The following is a 15,000-nucleotide window of genomic DNA, read 5'->3' as shown; positions in this document are numbered from 1 at the left end:
TCGGCTCGGTTACAGCTCCATCCACGGTACGTCGCGTCTCTTCGCTCCAAACGTCGCAAGATGCACGGAGAATGACACGGACCGAAGCAAGGACCAACAACCAACCTAATGTCAGGTGTAATGAGGTGTTAATGGGTAACGACGACGTAATGGAACCGATACACCAGCTATCGCCGTAATACACACTAATACCGGATGCTGATAAGACAGACAGAGAACGAGTGAGAGCAGGAGAGCCAGCAGTGTGTGTGTGTGTGTGTGTGTGTGTGTGGGTCTGTAATGTACCGTAGTGCTATGGTAATGGACCCCAGGAACGGGGTTTTCACCACGATGCCGCTACCGATGGTTGGTGATTATCAAACCTTTTTGCGCCTTCCGAAATTAAAATACATTCTCCAAAGTTCTTGCTGCCGGTGCTCGCCTTGTCGGACCGGGGTGCTACCCCCCCCCCCCTTCCCTTCTCTCTTCCCCCACAATCAACAACGATCGCTCATGAATGGTTCATCGACTGTGCATCGTGCTGGTCCACGTGGGACGACGCTGGAGCCCGAAAGCGCGAGTCACCGCGAGGGTTTGTTGTGATTCATCCCGTAATCAGCGAGCAACGAACAGCGACAATCCGGAATGAACGGCCTCACAAAACGGCCATGCGCAAAACAGCGCACATCGGAGTGAACCGCGGTTTGTTTACATTTCGAGTTGCAATCGTCGCGAATCATCGTCGTAGTATCCCGTCTCCTCGTGCTCGGTAGTAGTCGTTCGAGAGCAGCACACTCAGCTGGACGTGTGTGCCCTTCCGACACGGTTCCGCGTTACGGTTTATCGACATGCTGGTGACTTGTGACGAACCTGAGGTGCGTGTCAAGTGACAATGACTGCGAGCCAGCCAGTGGACGGTCGCCGGTCGCTTCACGAGTTTTTAAATCCACTTCCAGTGACGCATTATCCGTATTAGTGTGTGCGTGTGTGTGTGTGTGTGTGTGTGCAGTGCAGTAATTCCGCTGCTAATTTCATCGCCTCCACAACCCCCCCCCCCCCCCCCCCCCCGTATGATGAAAAACAAAAACAACCAAAATGAGCTTATCCCGGTGTGCGATAAGGCAACATTTGAACGGCGGCTCGATCATTAAGCCCCCCCCAACAAAATGCGCCAAATGCTACGTCAGCTGCGCTTGTTCGTATGCGCGGTTTCCTTCTGATGTGCCGGGGAACCCGGGGCCACCATCGAACCCATTTTTGCACTAATTTTACTCCCCGTACCCCGAGGCTTGTGGCCTCTCGAGTGCGCAATGTTTGGCAATTAGCTGCAACATAAATTATTCACTTGCTCGCTGCTGATGCTACTGGTGCTGGGGCTGCTGCATACATTGCAATCAGCAATCGACACCGTAACCCGATTCCGGTGTGCTTGGGTTGCGATTGATGTTTTACGATTGCCAAAGTGTTCGCTACACCCTTTGCATTGGGGTGTGTGTGTGTGCGTGTGTATGTTTCACACTAGGAGAGGTAGAGGGATATCCAAACACTGTCGCATATCCCTTGGGAGTTGCATGAGCGGGTAGGCGAGCAGCTGCCCGGTACCTCGAACATTGCAGCAAACCACAACCACCACCAGCGTCAGCGTGTATGAAGCGAATGTTTATCTGCGGCGGAAGGAGCATAAAAAAGAACAAATTAATAGCTCACGGTAGTTGTGAGTGTGAGATGTTTTAATTATTTACTTCATTTTAAAAAGTGAAACTGAAGCGCCGAAGCAGTGGTGAAGTGTCAACGAAAACGAAAAATACAATCCGTGCTTTACCGTCGCTCACACCGAACAAACGAAGAAAGAACGCAGCTGACAAACGGTTCGCTGCACCGCGGATTGCATGGTGCATGGTCGGTCACCGCGTCTGTCACGTGCACACACACACACACACACACGCACGGGGTATAAAGATCAATTGTAAAGGTAAACCGCGTAAACGACGTGGTACTAGCGCCACGGTGATATAGCATAAAGCACACCAGAACAACACAACACTGCTGCTACTGTCGCAATTGCCGCTGAACGCAGGACAAACAACGCGGCGCGAATCAAAGCCACACAAACACCGGCCTCCGATCCGATCCGGTGGCATGGAAAATGAATTGGACCCGTAATCGAATCAATTATGTATAAAGTTGCATTGCCGCTTCCGCCGTCACCGGTTACGTTGGTGCTGCCGCTGGTGCTTCCGGTGATGGTGGCGCTGCTGCTGCTGATGCCACCATTCCTCTACGCCGCCGCTGCATCCTCCCTCGGTAAGTGTCCCCAACAAATGGGGGATTCCTGTTGTCCATCCTGGTGGCAGTAACACACACACACATCGTATGTGTTTGTCCTGATCGGTTTGTGAAAAGAAAATAATTAATTTCACATTCAGCCCCGGCCCTGGTGTACATGTTATTTATGTGCGTTTGATAGTAGTTGTTGTGGGTGGGTTGGTAACACAGAGCAACGACCAGCGGCACAGGTATCGCAGGTTGAGCCTAGTAGGCACCTTGCTTCACACCGTAGTAACCACAGACCGCTTGCACAGTTCAAGATGGTGGCTATAGCAACATATTTGATGCACCGATGTTTGAGGTTAGATCAAACTCGAAACTTCAAACGAACTCTATCGGTTCGGTCGAACCTCGGTAACTCGGTTAGTTGGCAGTTGGCGAAAAGTAAACTTTCCTGGCAACTCCCAACCGGGCACATCATTAACCAGCTCGGGAGACAAAGAGAGAGAGAGAGAGAGCAAGGGAGAGAGTTCCTAGCAGTTTGAAGTTGGAAGGGTAGGAAAATTGTAAAATGGTTACACGCCCAGGTCCGGACCAAACAGTGCCGGGCAACACCCCCCCCGGACTGACCTGACAGGCGCGACACAACAGACGCGCCACCAATTGATACCATCCCAAGGTCCCTGAGGGGGTGCGGAGTGAGAGAAGGAGGTGAGCGAAACATTGTTAAGGTCTCAAACCACACACACACCCACACACACACAAAACACATTACATGGCACGATGGAAAACACGCGAGAATGCGCTGCTCTAAGCTCGCACGCGGAGCTCCAGGAATGCAAATGTCATGTATACCGGCCTCAAACACACACACACACACACACACACACACACACTAGTTCTGCTGTTCAAACATGAAGTGTTGGTTTACCGTGGGAATTGGAAGCCTAGCGAGTGTTACTGCACCACACCGGGGGATACCGGAACACTGGAGCGCACCGTAACAAACCATTCATCGTTTGGCACCAGCCGCCCCGGTCCCGGTGTATCGGGTGGATGGGTGCGCACCCGATCCGCACCCAACCGTCATCACGGCCGTGCATCGGTGTGCGGGCGCGGTTTGAGCGTTTCGGCTAATTATACTTTTTAGTTTTAATTACATGTTTTATTGCAGTCATAATTAGTCTCATAAAACTCGGTCAGCGGTTTCTGCGAGCGGTTGGCATCCGAGGTTCCACGGTTCGCTCTGGTGCTCCCGGTGCGGAACCTTGGGATCCGATTTCATGCTCCCATTGGATGGGTGTGGGGATTCTGATTTTGCATCGCGTTTTGTATTTGATTGTAACGCTGGAAATTCACTGGCACTATCGAGGGAAAAGGGAGCCTAATGATGGCCTCATGTGCACACGTACACATGCACAATGCATGGCCTCCCCTTCCTTTCGCGGTGGTTTCGGAAAATAACTTTCGAAAACCAGGAACAACACACAGTAGAGCGCAAAGCTCGAGCTGCGAGCGGGGCACAGTTCAGGATCGTTGTTCCGTTGGTTTGACAATTGGAAAAGTGGAAAAGCCTTGCGCAACGTCGCTTTGCAACAACTCCCTCATTTTCCGGAAAAGGCTCGTTACGAGCAGCCAGGCGTCTCCATTCCGCCGTCGCCGAGCGCACACAAACACACACATTCGCGCGCGCGTAACGGTGGCGCGATGCGTGTTGTTCTTGGCACCACAACCGTCGGTACACCAAAAAAAAAGGGAGGCCCTGCCCATGACCGGCCAAAGGTGGTCTCTAGTAAATTTTCATCGTTGACAATTTATTTCCGTGGCCACCACCATCCCCCCACGGGACCAAAAAACGGTCGGTTTCGAGGGGGGAGGGGGGGGATGGGGGGGATGGTGGTAATAAATTTCCACTTCAATTAGCCCGTCCAGGACCAGGACCAACACCGACGCACAGGTAGCCCAGGTCCCTTAGCAAATGGCCACCGGCACCAGGGCGGGGTTGCCATTTTACAATTGTCGGTACGATACCCACCGGAACGGAAACCACCTCCGTGTGCCCCGACATGGGTTGAGGGAGAGGGCGTTGTTGTTGTTGTGGTTATTTTTGGTGGAAGTTACTTTCCTTCCTTCCTTCCTTCTTGTCCTTCGCTTTTCATTTCTGTCGCCACGAATTTCGCGTGCCCTGTGTTTTAGCTCGCTGACGGAGCATTTTCACGCTTTTCAGTGTTGTGTTGGTGGTGAGGGAGAGAGAGGGAGTGTTTTAAGTGGTACCTGGCTAATATACACCGAGGTACCGGTGCGCCTCGTTGCCAACGAGAACGATCGTCGACGTCAATGAGCAATGTCGCAATGAGGTAGGACGTGGCGACTTTTCATGCTTCATTTTCGTGGTCCGGAATTTCAATCAACCCGTGCTCCATTGCGCTAGCTATCCGATTATGCAAATATAATCTTCAACAGTAGCTTGATTTCTCAAATGTGATAAGCAGCAATGCATGTGAATATAGCCATAAGGATAAGGTGAAACAAATTGAAACTAATCCGCAAACATGTGGTGGACACGTTCGAATTATGCATCGCAATAAGATAGCTACGTGCACGGCAACGAGGATGGAGAGTTATAAGACTAAAGTCCCGTCAGCGCGGTACATTAAGCGAGCTCGAGATTTATTTGTGTAAAATGTTTATTTTCGAAAGCTTAACGGCCGATCTTGATTGTCTCCTTTCAAAGCCAAGGGGAATGGATATTTAATGAAGAGGTTAGCAATCAAACTAACATTCTAGAGCCCATCTAATCCTCACATATTTCTTTTTTCGTCCATACTGTTCGTTTACTCTTTTAGATTTGATGTTCTCCCATTTAAAATTGCAGTTCCTCCAGAAAAGTAAATACGCAAACGGATTAGCATCGTCAATGTTCACATTATCTAAATAATGTCTCATTGTATTACCAAGTTTTATTCTCTTGTAATAGTTTTTGTTGGTGTCAGCTTAAGCGACGATGTTGCAATCCAGTACACCCCAGTGTTTCCTGGTACTACACCAAACATCGCTTTTTATAAAAAAAAAATGCCAGAAAATGTGGAGAACGTGTTTTTCCAGTAAGCATCCACCTTTATGTAACCGCAATGACGGGATTTGAATTAGGGTAAAACACGCCACGCTATCTCATACATAAATTTTCGTTTGCAAAGACCGATTCTTAAGTTTTCTTTTTAAATTAAAAAATATATAATTATCTTACTTTACTGTTGGCTTAACGTTTACTCAGAGTAATGTAATGAAGCCTCAATCAGTAATGAAGTTATTTCATAGAATCTGACATCGTAATAAGACGTGAGCCAGTCAATTCGTTTGCTTATATTCAATTAACGAAGAATAGTAATCAATTACCTTGTATCGTTACAATTCAAATCACCACTCCAGTTGAAATCTTTTCAGTAGGCGTAATGCAAATTCCCTCACCTTTTTCATAGCAACTGCCGTTGGTTTCACTACAACGCACTGCCCTTCCTATACTTATTCCCTATATATATATACACACCACTGAGGGTGGTAGATCGTGTATCGTAACATACACCATGGTTCTGGGCATGGTTTATGGTTTTGCTGCTAGCCAGCAGCCTGCATTTATCGCTGCAGCAAGTGCACTTGCACGACTTCCTGTCCAACCTACTCCTACTCACACACACACATGGGAGTACGTGCAAGGTGCCCGCTTTGCTATGCTTAAGCGTTAAATGTTAATTTTGAAAATGAATTTATGATCCTTACGCCTTCCTGCTGACTTCTCCCCTTTTTCACTTGGTCGGGACGCTTATGGTCGTCCTCCCAGTGCCGAAGGATCTCTCGTTCTCGCGACACAACCTTGCCGCCTCCACTAGCCCTTCTTCCTTCGCTTCGCGGAAATTATTATTTTCGTTATTCTAATTATGGTGTTTAACAAAACAGGAAACACTGGAAGCGATAAATTTGTCCCCCGAGTGCGCACGAGCACTTGCCCTGGAAAAGTGTGAACAAGCTCTGATTATGGTCTGCGGCTTGACTTTAATTCTAATTAAATAACGAAACTGAAAGCGAGCCAAATCGAAAAGAGTTTTGATAAAGCCACTCACAGCACAGTTCGTTGTTGGTTTGTGACTGGAATCTGTGAAGCGATTTTTGACGCCAGAAATAGTTTTCAACATTACAAACGTTGCCAGCAATAAGCTTTATCCAAATTACCTTTTTGGAGCCGAACACCGTCGTTGTGCTGCACGCAAAAACATACCAGCACCGTCTTTGTCCAGCGAGTGTATCTGGTTACGAAAAAGGGGAAAACAAGCATCGCCTGAAGCTGACATCAGCACGGTCCATCCATGGATCCTGCCATGGAGTTTGATGAATGATAATGGCGCCCCCTAGCACCACCTCGCTTCGGTCTTACACGGTTTGGCCGTACCGTGGTCAAAAGCCAGCCAAACTGCATCGTGCAGTCCTTTCTGTGCTTACGAGGGAAGCAAACTCGGCCAGACCGGTTCACTTCCGGCAGCAGCCAAACTGTGCAATCGTTGCAGATTGGTTCGGCAATCTATCTAACACACACCATCCATACACACATACAAACTGAGGAAGAATACGCATGAACATGCTCATGCTGAACCGACATCGACGAGAGTGCTCTAGGGTTTGACGCTAGGAAGAAGCAGGCAGGTAGAGATACAGGTCACCGTGGACCTCGTAGATTGATGAAGCTTGTTGCATAGTGCGACTCTGCAAGGCTGATAACGGGTGTTAATGAGGTTGATGATTGTGCTCCGCGTGCTGGTGCACTGGCTGCGTGAGATTATGCTGCTCAACTTCTCTGTTCTACGCTCGCTACGGACTGACGCTCTAGGCGTTACGGTAGGCGCCGTTATCAGTCGCGATGTTGCAGCAAACGAATCGGCACATCCTGCACATGGTGGTGTGCACTTTGCGCATTGTTAATTCAACTGCCATCTAAACACAACGGCATTGTCTTTGGGCCTGAATTGTCTGAGAACTACTTCGACCGATTCTAAGCTAACCAAACAAGACGATTCCCGGTCCCACGTGGACCAAAAGGGCAACGTCAGTCACCGTCCGCTAATCACCTTCCCGTCGGTTGGCAGGAAGTTTGGTAAATTGCAATAATTCAAACAGTTGCAATGAAAATTGATATCCATGGCGTAACTGCAACCTCGCTCAAGGCGCGCACGTAGCGGGTAACGATCCGATGGCACCGATACCGGGTGCTTGATTATCGAAACTATCGGTTATCCTTTCCCCACACACACATACACATACATATCCTGTTGCTATCATGATCCACCGAGGGGAAATGCCAACAACAAGAGGCATCGTTCGTAAGAAGAGGATTCGTTTCGTTGGCTTCTCCATTGGAGGCAAAAGTCACGAACCGCAGCATCAGAGACCACAAGCGCTCCGGGCCAGTCAGCATGTGGCCCCGGGCGTCCTGGTCGTCCTGATTCGCCGTCGTCAGTGGCATTATGCTTTGTGCCTGCCGGTGACACGGCTTTAGCCGATGGTTCTGTTCTAGCTTCCATGTAACCGTACGTCTCTGGGACGATGGAAGCGACAACCGTTTATCTGTTTTCCTTTCAGTGGCGGAACGAGAACGGAGGCCATGGAAGGGAAACTTTGTTGATTTTTTGTTGGTTGAGAAATACAGGCAATGACTTTACCAATAAATAGTTTTTACCAGTTTGTACCAACAATGATAAATCGACCATTGCTTGCGTCACAATGTTGCTTTTTAATTATAGTTTTCTTTTGAAAATTTGCACTATCCCCAAACAAAATTAACAAATTTAATACAAATAATAAGAATGATGAGATATTCAAAACCACCAACAACTACTGTTCTACTACTAACTTGGCTTGGTAGCCTAACAGCTTACATTACATTCGATTAAACCCCCCAGTGGCATTAGATTTACATGAAAAGTACCCACCGCACGCCGTTATCATCATTAAAAAGAAGAGAAAAAAAACAACCAAATCGTTTTAGCTTCATTTCTCTCCAACCGCCCGTGTGCGCCTTGTGTTCCCTTCGCTTTTCACCGTAGAAAATGGAAAATCAAAATCAGAACCCGGCCCGCCTACGCTCCATGGACCGCTTGCCTGACTCCCGGGGTCTGGCAGCGACATTTCGATTCCGGCCGACATCCGACCTCGATGATCGCGACTCCCTCTTACCATAATGATGAGCCCCTGCAGCCTTTGGTTTCGTCCTTTTTTTTGGGGGGGGGGGGGGGGGGGCGGGGGGCGGTGCTGGTCCTTGACTCTCGCGCAACCAAACCCTGTATATCCGTACGGAGTTCACTTTAATGAACTTTGGAACACCCAACTGGCTGGCTGGCTGGCTGGCTAGCAGTCAGCAATTCGCACATCCAGCATGTACAGAGAAGTCCCATTGCCTGGCAAATCCCCGCTACAGACCTCAGTTTGCTTACCGTGGCCAGGGCCCCGACATCAAATCATGTTCGCCTCGAAAAGCCGCGAGGCTTGGCTGTTGCTCCGAGTGCGTGTGTGAGTCTATGTGTGTGTGTGTGTGTATGTATGTGCGTGTGGGTTGTCATAAGCGTCACGCACTGCCGAGCCATCGCGCATTTGACCGCCAACCGTACTGCGTACGAGGAGCTTCACCCTGATATGATAATTTCCAATTCACTCCCAAGGGCTTCGGGGTTCAACATGGCCGAAACCGAACTGAACTACCGTCTAGGTGCGTTCGTCTACAGAGCCTAGACCCTTGGAGCGCTTTTCTCGCTGTCTGACGTGCGAGGAGGACGCTTCGCCGGCACTGCACACGGCCCGGCCCGATCGAAAGTATAATTTTATCGATATTAATTTGCACTAATTTCCACCATTCCTAGTAGATGGTACTCCATCCTACCATCCTTGGATGCTCACGGAATGTCCTTGTCCTAGAGGGTGTTTGAAGGGCCACATGCGGAGCGGTGGCGTTGAAACGGGTCGCATGTTGAGCATCGAAAATGGCCGCATTGCATAAATGATGTTTGACTATCGATACCAGTACCAGTGCCCGTTCGGTTCACTACGCTCCCGCTGGTGTCGACGACAGTTCCGCACCAGTCCGATGACAGATTACGATGCCGATACCTTTGGACAATAGACAATGGACTGGAAATCGGCGGGCATCCTTTGCAGGGTATGTTCGACCCCGAGAGCGTTCGACAATGGCTTCCTTTGATCGTTCGCATTGATTGGAAATCGGTTGTGTCGGTGTGGTTATCGGTGAGAAGTGGGTCGAGCATTGGGGGACCCGTTATGTGGGATAAATCTATGCAACTATTTGTATAGTTCTGTAAATAACTTGTGCATATTTTGGATATTAGGAATGACTTGGTCAGCATTCAATACAAGATGTCATCTTGCTTAACATTCCACTTGCTCGCTTGTCCAAACCACTTACACAAGTCCCACAAATACAGTTTAAGGACGGAAGTGCCGTCGCAGAAGTTGCTGCATATTCTTGGCATGTACTCATGAACGCAAATGAAGTCCCCGGATAACGAGAAAGACCTTCAAACCTAATTTCTAAACCCACATACATATCGCGCAGCTCAGCTGCACAGCCTTGTAAGCTTACGTCCTTCCTCCCCTCGCATAACTAGTCGACCACAATTAGCCCTGGGCGTGTTAGTGCCGGAGCCTCTGGCCTGGGTCCTGCACTTTCGGCAAACATTTGCCGACTTAAATTGGCCTCCCCGCTGCTCCGTTCACTAATAGTTTGGCCAGCAGTTTTAATCGTAACTTTAGCACCACACCGACCTCCCTTCCCCATCTACTGCTCCCATCGGCAAACGGCACACATGTGCAACGCGTCGTCGTCGTCATGCCGAATCCATTGTAGCGTGCATCGTACGTAACCAGCACGACCAAACCAGACGAGCGAGAAAGCGGAACAGCGGAACTAGTTCTAGTTTGGTGCCAAGAAACCCATGGTATTATTGCACTTTTATCGAATTTTCCGGATAGGGCTTCTTGCCGAGAGGCAAACTTTTCACATTTTAACTTCCAGTGTGCGGTGTGCGGCGGCACCGATTGCCAGTGGCTGTAGAGCGAAAAGAAAACTTTAAACTGCGACCACGAAAGGCACGAAGATTTACGCGGTGAGCTCGGCTCAGCCAAGGTACACACCAGATTTGTGCCGGCTCGTGTTTGCAGATCAGATGCTACCAGCGCACCAGCGTCTGCCCAACCCGGTCGGAGTCACAGCTGTTAATGCGATGGCATGTGGCATCTTCAACGGGGGTGTCTTGGTTGGAGCATTGCACGGATTTGTCTGGGTGTGACTGGTCTCTGGTCGCTGCGTAATCTCTTCATCAACCCTTAAGAGGCTCCTTAGAAGCTGGAACCACGAGCACTGGGGGGGGGGGGGGGGGGAGAAACGCCCTCGGACACCACCGTACACCGTGGAAAAGAAGGGTTACAATGCAAATAGTAGCAGAGCGAAGCGAAGGCACCAATGTTTTAAGCCAAACGCCATGCAACGGACGGATGCGGTTGGACCGCAAAGCACGGTGACAGCACCGTTTAGGTTAAATTGGGCCACGGTACGCTACATCCATCCAGCTTACCGAGGCGAACTCCACTTAATGAAGGTACATCGTTAGTTGTAGCTGCCAGGATACCGTTTTTTTTGTTTTAGTACTCCTGCTGTTGAGGTTACTGGATGCCCACGCACACACCTCTTTGATAACGATACGGGGGTTCGGTGCGGTCGGTGGTTTCCCCAATTTTACCCTCAGTTCCACGAAGAGTGGTACTTTCGGTAACCAAACATTTGTCAAACAAAGTATTTGCAGAACATCCCGGTTTAGGTGGTTCTATGCTTTTATCTATTTACCCCGAATAGAGAAAATTTGCACTCGAAGGATATATGAAGCAGGTGTTGGCGCTCGAGGAATGCAAAATTCGATGAGCTGTTAAATGATATTAATGATAACATGCATATAAACCATTTCACTTATAGAAAATTATACCATCTAACGGCAGAACCAACTTTAACACTCACAGAAGCCACACAATACTCTTTTTACTTAGCTCTCTTATTCGTAGCTACTGGATTGTATTGTAGAAACGATTCGACCAGCATCAAACCAGAACCAGAAAGTTCTTCCATTTCCTGCTCGCGGGCATCCGTACGTATAAGCTTCGGTTCAATTCGCAACTAACCGCCTATCGCTTCTCTTGCTCGCATATTATTTACAGCTGCCCATGAGTTATCGTTCCTGGTGTTAAGCCAACCGGCCAAGTTCAATGCAGCCCGTGCACGGTCCCTGCGGTACAGCATCGTCGAGCAGCTTAAAGAGCTGACACAGGTATGTAAGTAAGCAGCGGGCGCTCTTCGGTGCTAGCGTGAAGACACCTTCGATTAACATGCAACGCAGCTCCGGCGTTGTTCGGGGAACTTTAAAGCATGGACCAGTTGATGCAGTAACTCGGAGTATTTCGGAATCAAAGATGATTTACGTGTACATTATGTTTGCATGCAGTTGGTGGAATTCTACTTTATAAGGATTCTCTCTAGCTCGCCGGCGGCCGGATAGCTGATGATGCAATATCAGTTTTCCACGATGTTTTTTTTAAATACAAATTAAATTCGATTTTAATATAGTAGCTCCATTATTGATTGTCGCTTTAGCTGATGAAACCGATCACCGAAACCAAACATCAGCAAACCGCGCCACCCGCAACCAATATTTGGAGAATCGTAATAGGGATGGTAATTTCTGTAAACAGCCACAATCGAAAGCCGGATCCGCGCGGTGGCCAGGGTACAAAATGAACAAATTAAAGGCACCATGGTGGCTGGCTGTACACTATCCATTAGTAACTGACCCCACATGATGATTGCCCACTGTATGCCTGGCATCCAGGGAATAGCGGGAAAGAGGTCAAACCGCAAAAATCAATTGCCGGCCAATGAGAACGCACCCGGGAGGGTTGTTCTAGAAATGCACATTATCGCGATACGTTCGCCGCTAATTGTATCCAAATACCCTTTTACCGTCGACATTATATAACCGACATTGCTCATACTACTTCCATCGAATATTGAACTTCTAGAATCCTGCCTACCATTGATTGTACACAGCAAGTGTATGGCAAGAGAAAAAAAAAACAAGGCAACTCAATGGTTGCCTCAATTTGTGGGAAAATTGCAGGAAAATATTAAAATCCCTCCACTTTTTCTCCATAAATGTGTCTCTGCCGCCCCTAGCCGGATGCTGGTGGGCCCAACGAGCCGGACAATGTGTTTCTCTCGCACGAGCTCTTCCCCGACAACGATGGTGCGTGGGCCATTACACCCGTCCTGCGGCACGTCCGGACATCGCTGCTGAAGGCAACGCACCGGACCGCCCGCTGGTTGATCATCTGCGAGGAGCAAAGCCACGTCAACGTGAGTCTATTAGCGCACCACTTAGCGAAGGAAGACTATCGGGAGGTAAGTCGGTCATGGGTTTCACTCCTTTCGTTCACTATTTTGTCAACACGGAGGATATTTCCTGATTTAAAAGGGATGGATTGATATGTTGCTGGATTGCTTTGGTATGAATTTGGAGAACGATGTCCGTTTTGGTAGATCTTTTGGAGTCAGAAGTTCATCTTATGAATACGAGCTCCGGCAATTTAAAAGAAGGGATATCTGTCAAATATGTTAGACACAAAAATAGCAGGATGAGCTTCTCCGCCGACGAATTCCAGAACATATCAATTCAGAAAGTGAACAAGTCGACATTCAGACGACAGCTATCCACGAACGGCCTTCGTTTACACCGGCTATCCGTTGTAGGAATCCGGCAGATCACGTCGTAATCATCACTCGTTGGACTCCTATCTGCTACACGCCTCGTTTCACGTTTCACCAACGTTTTCTACTATGCAGCTTTTTCTCTCTTTCTCTTTCCACCGACGGATCGTCAAAATCCCGACGGGACCGTGGGACTTCCGGTACATCCGTAGAAGCTGTTCCTCGGTTACCCACTGCATGACCGGGAGGCGACCATAATTCATCATTTCGCGTTTTTCAAAAACCCATCCAGCTTCCTGTATCCGTACGTGCGGGCCGGTGTCGCACTGACCGTACCGCTGGTCGACCACCTGGTCGAGCTGATCCCGCTCGTACCGCTGTCGGATTTCTTCATCGACGCCGCCCACGAGTTCGCCCTGCTCCTCTGGCGGCAAGGCACCGGATATCCGCTGCAACCGAGGCGCTACTTTTGCGCCAAACCCGCACCCGGTTGTGCGATCCAGGCGCTCTTCCAGGGAGCCGCGGTCCCGGGGGCACCGGCCAGGGGCGCCGCTTCCGGTGAGATGACCGTAAGTTGTGTAAGTAAAACCCAACCGGACCTGGTGTGTCAGTGTCAGTGGCCGGCAAACCGCAAAAAGAAGGTGATGCACCTGCACCACTGATTCGGCCCTGACCCGCCCCTTATGCTTTCGCTCAGTAATGTATGTTAATTTACGTTTGACGGGAACACATAATACCCATGAATGAAGCCATCAGCACAGCACACAAGGAGCGACTGGTGGTGGTGCAGTCCGTGTCTAGGTGGTGGTTTCTTTTGTCTTTTGGTGGATTAGTTTTGTTGAAACTGCTACGCTTTGATTACAACCCACAATAGGAATTGAGAAGTGCGAACTCGGTAAAATAAAACAAGAGAAAATTCATTTTCATTAGATGATCCCTATTCATATTTAAATATTACATTTGGTGATCAGGAAAACGTCAAATGAAATGGAAAAGATAAAGAGATAAATATAAAGGAGAACCTTAAAGGGATGTAGAGAAATGGACAACTTTAATGTCAGTTTATGAAAAGTTATACCATTCAGTGGTCGGTTATTATAACATACAGCAACAACCAAACTAATAGCGAAAGATGAAGTAAACCAATTTGATAAGTCTCAAATAATAAGAAAAATCCTTTAAGCATTCAGTAAGAGCTTCCGAACAATCGCAAACCAGTCAAACTTATGCAAAATCACGAAACTGGAAACTCCATACAAATATAGGAATAGTTAAACTAATGCCTTTAAATTGATTATAAAACATCGAATAGCGTCGATGACGTAATTCTAGTGTTACTATCGTAATATTAGTATTAACTATCAGCTAGACGTACAACTAAGATTGAAGTAAGATCCCCCCACCAAAATGTACTACCTTTTCGCAGGGCCGCAAACCGACGAGCATAGAGCATATTATGTTCGCGGTGAAGACATGCCACAAGTACCACCGGGATCGAATACCCGTCCTCAAGCACACGTGGACCCGGTTCGTGGAGCATCTGCGCTACTTCAGCGATGCATCAGGTGAGTCAACCGGGTAGTTCACGCCGCTCCTTTCCCCTTGGTCAAAAAGCGAAGCTTATCATCGATACCGCTCCACAGACCACACGATACCGACGGTGGTAACGTCCGTACCGAACACTGGGGCCGGCCATTGCGCCAAGACGCTCGCAATACTGCGACTGATCCGGGACGAGATACGCTTCAACGCAACGCTCCAGGCGACCGTCCGGTGGGTGATGCTGGTGGACGATGATACGATACTGAGGTAAGCGCCATACACCCACACACACACACACACACCGACACCCGTTCCCCTTCCGCCCAACCCACCAACGGTAACCGCAATTTCGGTATCGCGTATTTGTAATATTAACTTAATTAACCGTTCCCGTCAACCGAAAC

General features: G+C 48.7%; 1 protein-coding gene across 1 annotated transcript in view; it reads left to right on the top strand.

Moving 5' to 3' along the window:
- Positions 1-1,919: 1,919 nt before the first annotated feature.
- Positions 1,920-15,000, top strand: part of LOC125948106 (beta-1,3-glucosyltransferase) — a 16,341-nt gene continuing 3,260 nt past the window's right edge. Inside the window, exons 1-6 of the mRNA XM_049673850.1 lie at positions 1,920-2,283; positions 11,512-11,621; positions 12,524-12,748; positions 13,267-13,632; positions 14,481-14,619; positions 14,698-14,863. Of these exons, the coding sequence (XP_049529807.1) occupies positions 2,154-2,283; positions 11,512-11,621; positions 12,524-12,748; positions 13,267-13,632; positions 14,481-14,619; positions 14,698-14,863 (1,136 nt within the window). The 5' untranslated portion in view covers positions 1,920-2,153. The remainder of the gene's footprint in view (positions 2,284-11,511; positions 11,622-12,523; positions 12,749-13,266; positions 13,633-14,480; positions 14,620-14,697; positions 14,864-15,000) is intronic.

Source organism: Anopheles darlingi, chromosome 2 (assembly GCF_943734745.1).
Source record: "Anopheles darlingi chromosome 2, idAnoDarlMG_H_01, whole genome shotgun sequence".
Classification (NCBI taxonomy): domain Eukaryota; kingdom Metazoa; phylum Arthropoda; class Insecta; order Diptera; family Culicidae; genus Anopheles; species Anopheles darlingi.
This window is presented reverse-complemented; position numbering and strand designations above follow the sequence as displayed.